The sequence below is a fragment of the Zalophus californianus genome, chromosome 1 (genome assembly GCF_009762305.2).
Source record: "Zalophus californianus isolate mZalCal1 chromosome 1, mZalCal1.pri.v2, whole genome shotgun sequence".
NCBI lineage: Eukaryota > Metazoa > Chordata > Mammalia > Carnivora > Otariidae > Zalophus > Zalophus californianus.
The window spans coordinates 78,271,557-78,278,198 of record NC_045595.1 but is presented as its reverse complement, the minus strand read 5'-3'; the positions used below and the strand labels follow the sequence as shown (position 1 = coordinate 78,278,198).

The following is a 6,642-nucleotide window of genomic DNA, read 5'->3' as shown; positions in this document are numbered from 1 at the left end:
GCTTTGTTAACTCTTCATGTGATTGATATAAAAATTTTCTTATTTTAATATCACCAAGTGCAGAAGGTGCCCTTTTACTGAGGATTGAGGTAATTTAGTATGGTGATTAGTGTATGCAAGTTCAGTCTTTGCTGGGACCTCAGCTCTGTTTGGTTGAATTCCAATGGTGATCTTGAGTCATCTCACACTTACAGGCATGAGTGTGGAAAAATTACAGATTTGATCTCTTTTCAATATAACTCATTGACTGGGAAAGCGTTCTGCAATAGTCTACCCACCACATTCTATTTTTCATTAATTAAAAGTACTCACAGCCATTATGATCTTCTTAAATCTATATATGTGTGTATGTAGAGAGACACATAAAACTCTAATACTAACAATGTAGAATACTTTAATATGTTTTCCAAAATATTATTCCTTTCCTAAAACAATAAAATCTGATATAATAAAATTTCTTTCTTCTTTCTATCATGTCCCACCATAGGTAGATAATTCTTTTGTTCTTTTTGATTAAAATGGATAAAGTACAGGATGAATGCCATTTCCTGAGGCTAAAAAATGAGTTTATATGTATATATTATTTCACTCAGGCAATACGCTAAATAAATATAATCTCATCTCTGTGGTTTGCATATTAGAATAACGTTTTTTGGCCTTATTATCTCTGGTAGAAATTGTCTGGTCCTATGCACTTTTCATAAAACTATGAGATACTGTATTAGATTTTCTTTTAGCACAATACTAAGTTGAGCAAGTTACAGATACTATTTGAACAGAAAGGCAAAGCCACAGTGGGATTATCACGTTGAAATCTGAAGACAAAGCAGAATATTTTTTATTCAAATTCAGAGAATATGCATGAGGGGTGCCTGAGTGGCTCAGTTGTTAAGCGTCTACCTTCTACCTTCGGCTCAGGTCATGATCCCAGGGTCCCGGGGTGGAGCCCCGCATTGGGCTTCCTGCTCTGTGGGAAGCCTGCTTCTCCCTCTCCCACTCCCCCTGCTTGTGTTCCCTCTCTCGCTGTGTCTCTGTGTCAAATAAATAAATAAAATCTTTAAAGAAAGAAAATATGCATGACTGAAATTGTTAGTGTCTGAAAATGATAATTACAATTTACCAAGTTCATTCACATATGTATTACCATTTAGAAAAACAAAGATAGCTCTTTTTCGTGGCACCTCGGAGGCGGTAGGCTGCTTCAGGATGAAGCTGAACATCTCTTTCCCAGCTACTGGCTGCCAGAAACTCATTGAAGTGGAAGATGAATGCCAACTTCGTACCTTTTATGAGAAGCGTATGACCTGCTATAGACCAAGGAGGACTGGAGAAAGAAAGCGCAAATCTGTTCGGGGTTGCATTGTGGATGCCAATCTCAGTGTTCTCAACTTGGTCATTGTACAAAAGGGGGAGAAGGATATTCCTGGACTCACTGATACTACTGTGCCTTGTCGCCTGGGGCCCAAAAGAGCCAGCAGAATCCACAAACTTTTCAATCTCTCTAAAGAAGATGATGTCCGCCAGTATGTTGTGAGAAAGCCCCTAAACAAAGAAGGTAAGAAACCTAGAACCAAAGCACCTAAGATTCAGCGTCTTGTTACTCCACGTGTCCTCCAGCACAAATGGCGGCATATTGCTTTGAAGAAGCAGTGCACTAAGAAAAATAAGGAAGAGGCTGCAGAATATGCTAAACTTTTGGCCAAGAGAATGAAGGAGGTCAAAGAAAAACGCCAGGAACAGATTGTCGAGAGATGGAGGCTGTCCTCTCTGAGAGCTTGTACCTCTGAGTCCAGTCAAAAATGAAATTTTCTATGAGTGACAAATAAGATCAGACATTAAAAAAAAAAAAAGAAAAGAAAAAGATAAAAAGAGAGGTTATAGGAATTAAAACTCTTTAAAAACCCAGAAGTGAGAGTATATTTGTAAGTTTTCAAATTGTAATAAAAGTTTTCAAATTGAGGGGACTTTCTAAAGAGGATAGTCACCATAAAATGACAAGAGGAAGAGTATGACATTCCATGTAATTTAGGTTTCCTTGAAAGAATTAGTTTTTAAGAATATGGCTTACTAAAATATGTGACTGAGATGAGCTAAAGATCCATGATTAAAAGCTTATTTCTTGATCCTGTTGTAAAGAAGGATTCGATCAAGCAGGCTTAACTTGGAGCCCCTGTTCTGAGGGCTTTACTCACAAGCTTCAGGGTTTTTGACCTTCCTGAGATTATATGAAAAGTCTCTTCGGAGAGGAAAAGTTTTCTGTGGAGAGGGCTCATAGCTTGCATTAGATTCTCAAAAGGGTCTGGACATAAACTCTTCTCTCCCCACAACGTTACAAACTCGTGGAGAAAATGAGTTCGCAGAGCTCTTGCTAACAGCACTTAAGAGTGACAATGTGTATATATTCCATCCTTCATTGCCTTATATAATGACTAAAAATAATCCTACACATTGATATGAAAGGCAAAAAGAATAAATTGTAAGGAAGTTTTGCCCCCAGTTTAAAAACATTTATGCCTAAACAAATTGCCACTTTTATATAATTGTTACCTGACAAGTTTCCCAGATGAGACTGTGATACATAGCCAGGACTATGACCAAACTTTTACTGACATGGAGGTCATCATTCTCATCTACTCAGGGATTATTCTAATTTGAAATCCCTAATTAAGAGAATAATCCCAATTTTGATCATGTGACTCTAAAGATTTGGATTTGCAAACAAAGGTGAAGTTAATCAATGGCATTTATTAAAACTAAATTTTCTTTATCTTGCCAAAGCACCTGCTGAAGCAGATTGCTGGACTGCAGTGATGTTGAAAGATTAAGACTCACAGTTAGATTTCATTATTAGAAAAACAAAAGCTATGGTTATTGCTGCTTAGTTTTTATGTTACATATATTCCTTACAAATAAGCAGGCCATAAACTAAACAGAATAATCACTTATCAAGGTCTGTTTATGATCCCTTTCAAATCCAGAAAACACTGCTGTCAGTTTATTTTTTTACGGGAATCCTAAATCAACATGTCTTTATGACTCTTGAGTAATTCTTGGCAGGGTACACGGTACTAAATCAAGTTTTATTATTGCAAGATAGCAGAAGCTACAGGGTTATCTGAAACTTATCACTTCTCTTAGTAATGTTCCATTTGCAAGTCTATGATCTAGTAATTCTGATAAAATGTTAGAGTTAGGCCTTTTCCGGTAATAATCAATAAAAAAAATGGCTCGTCCTCCCTTACACCACACCCTCAACCTCTCCTCCCCTACCACATTTCCCAACCCCTCCAATTTTCATATTCAAAACTCTGCTTCCAATCTTTTCTCTTAAAGGACAATCTGGTTGGATGCAAAAATGCTTGGCTTGCACATTTTTTCCACTGGTATTTTGTAGTGGGTGGGCTTCTGTGCTCAGGTATTAAATATGGTGGTGGCAAGGTCTCCCGCTTAGCTTTCTTTCCTTTATAAATGAATTGACCTCATCTTGCTGCCCAGAGGATTCTTTCTTTATTTTTAAATTTTAATAATTTTAAGAGTATATATCTTAACATTGATGGTCCCACGTTAATTTTACGTGTATTGTGGTGTTCTTTTATAATATGTAAGATTTAAGTCTTTTGTTTTACTATCAGAAAAGTTTTACTGAGTTATATTTTTTCATATTGTTCTATTCTATTGTTTCGTTTTTCTTCTCCAGAAAGGCCACTTACAGGTGTGTGTTGTTTCCTTGGCTGTCTTTTATAGCTAGCTTTTCCTTTCTTTTTTCTTTGTATCTCTTGTATTACTTTCGTGTCCCTTAATTGGTGCGTTCCATTTCCATGCTCTGTGTTCTGTGTGTTCTCTGGTATCTATTTTCTTGTGTGCTCCTTGTATTAATTCAGAAATGATTTCATCTCTTCCTTCTGTATCTTCCCTGAGTTTTACCAGTAACTCTTTCACCTTCTCTTGTTCTCTGGTCCCATTTTCCTTGACTTCTCCACCTGCTTTGTGGTGGAGTACAGCTCCGGAGCTGTACTTGCCTATTAAATTTGTTTTAAATTTCCTGTTGGAATATTGATATCATTTTCATAGGGAGATTTGCTGCTTTGCCCACTTTGTTTCCTAATAGCTCAATTGGTATGGATGGTGTGCTTATTTATTTTTTTAAGTCTCCTGATCCTTGCATTTTTATGTATTGATTTTTTTAAAGATTTATTTATTTATTTTAGAGGGAGAGAGAATCCAAGCAGACTCCCCACTGAGCATGGACCCTAATGTGGGGCTTGAACTCATGACCCTGAGATCATGACCTCAGCTGAAATCAAGAGCTGGATGCTTAATCAACTGAGCCACCCGGGTGCCCCACGTTCTTGGCATTTTTAAAAAATATACTACTCTTTTAGTACAATTTTAGAGTTGCAGAAAAATTGTGAAGCTAGTAGAGAGAGTTCCTATCTATCCACCCTCCCAATTTCCCCTATTAACATCTTACATTAGCGAAGTACATGTCACAATTAATGAACCGATATTATTGTTAACTAAATTGTTAACTAAAGTCTGTACATTATTCAGATTTCCTCAGTTTTTATCTAATGTCTTTTTTCTGTTCACGTCTTCTATCCAGGATCCCACATTACATTTCGTTGTCATTCTCCTTGGGTTTCCCTTGGTTGTGACAGTTTCTCAGACTTTTCTTGTTTTTGCTGACCTTGATGGCTTTGGATAGTACTGATCAGGTATTTTGTTGACTGTCCCTCAATTGGCACTTGTCTGATATTTTTCTCATGATTAGACTGGGGTTATGGGTTTTCAGGAAGAAGACTAAAGAGGTACAAATTTAATTTCCATCATATCACGTCGAGAGTATATACTATCAACAGGCCTTATTGTTGATGTTGACCTGTTCACTTGACTAAGGTAGTATTTGCCAAGTTTCTCTTCTGCAAAGTTATACTCTTCCCTCCCTTTCCGTACTGTATTCTTTGGAAGGAAGTCATTACGGGCATCCCACCTTAAGGAGGGGGAAGTTAGCTTATCCGCTCAAAGGCAGAGAGGCTATATAGATTATTTGGAATTTTTCTCCATGGAAGATTTGTCTGTTCTCTCCCATCCATTTATTTATTCAACCATTTATTTATATCAGTTTTTGGTGATTATAAATAAAGCTGCTACATTCATGTGCAGATTTTGTGTAGACATATGTTTTCAAATCAACATGATTGCTGGATCATATGGTAAAAGTATGTTTAGCTTGTAAGAATCTGCCAAACTCTTTCCAAAGAAGCTGTGCAATTCTCCTTTCCCCATAGCAATAAATGTGAATTCCGTTGCACGAAATCCTCAAAGCAATTGTTATTGTCCGGTTATTTTTGGATTTTGGCTATTCTAATAGCTATTTAGTGGCATGTTGTTTGAATTTGCAATTCCCTGATGATAAAGGATTTGAGTATCTTTTCATATACTTAAACATCATCTGCATATCTTCTTTGATAAGATGTCTGTTCAGATCTTTTGTCCTTTTTTTAAGGTTTTATTTATCTATTTGAGATAGAGCATGGGGGAGGGGTAGAGGGAGAGGGAGAAGCAGACTTCCTGCTGAGCAGGGAGCCCGACTCACTCTAAAGGTCATGACCTGAGCTGAAAGCAGACCTTAACAGACTGAGCCACCCAGGCGCCCCTCTTTTGCCCTTTATAAAAGTGAGTTGTTTATTTTCTTCTAATTTGAATTTTTAGAGTTCTTATATATATTAGACACAAGTCCTTTATCAGATATGTGTTTTGCATATATTTTCTTCAAGCTTATGGCAGTGTTTTTGACAGAACAATAGAAGGTCCAACTTACCATTTTTTTTTCCTTTCCTGGATCATGCTTTTGGTATTTGATCTAAAAAATCATTAACAAACCCAAGGTCACTTGTTTTTCCTCCTATGTTTTCTTCTAGGTGTTTTATAGCTTTGTATTTTACACATATGTTTATAATTCATTTTGAATTAATTTTTGTGAAAGGTATAAAGTCTAAGTTCTCTTTTAAATTTTTAAAATTTTTGCATATAGACATTACTATTTGCTGAAAAGTTTATTCTTTTCTATTCGATTGCTTTTGCTCCTTTACCAACTATCAGTTGGCTATATTTGTGTGGGTCTATTTCTGGGCTCTAGATTCCGTTCCTTTGATGTATGTGTATCCTTTTTTACTGGCAAGTCTCTGGCTTGATTACTATAGCTTTGTCATAAGTCTTGAAATCACATAATGAGGATCTTCAAGTTTGTTTTTCTTCTTCAGCATTATCTTGGCCATTCTAGGTCTTTTACATTTCCACACAAACATTCAGTTTGTCAATATCTACAAGAGATCTTGCTGAGATTTTGACTGAGACTGCACTGAATCTGTAAATCAAGTTGGGAATAATTGACTTCTTAACAATGTTGTCTTCCATCCATGAATATGGACTATACATCCATTAATTTAGCTCTCCCACTTCTTCCATCAAAGTTTTATAGTTTTCAGCATATAAATCTTACATATATTTTGTTAGATTTACACCTAATTATGTCACATTTTGGTACTATTTAAGTGGTATTTTCTTAATATCAAATTCCAGTTGTTCATTACTGGTATATAAGAAAGAGTTGACTTTTGTATATTAGCCTTGTATCCTGTG

At 36.1% G+C, this 6,642-nt stretch overlaps 1 protein-coding gene across 1 annotated transcript; it reads left to right on the top strand.

The window, feature by feature from the left end:
- Window positions 1-1,206: 1,206 nt before the first annotated feature.
- Window positions 1,207-1,803, top strand: LOC113917183 (40S ribosomal protein S6-like). Its single transcript, XM_035728286.1, has one exon. It carries the CDS (start codon window positions 1,207-1,209, stop codon window positions 1,801-1,803), a length of 597 nt encoding a protein of 198 aa, XP_035584179.1.
- Window positions 1,804-6,642: the final 4,839 nt, after the last annotated feature.

Excerpts from the sequence above, each read along its gene's own strand:
- LOC113917183 (XM_035728286.1), top strand. The coding sequence starts at position 1,207 with ATGAAGCTGAACATCTCTTTCCCAGCTACTGGCTGCCAGAAACTCATT.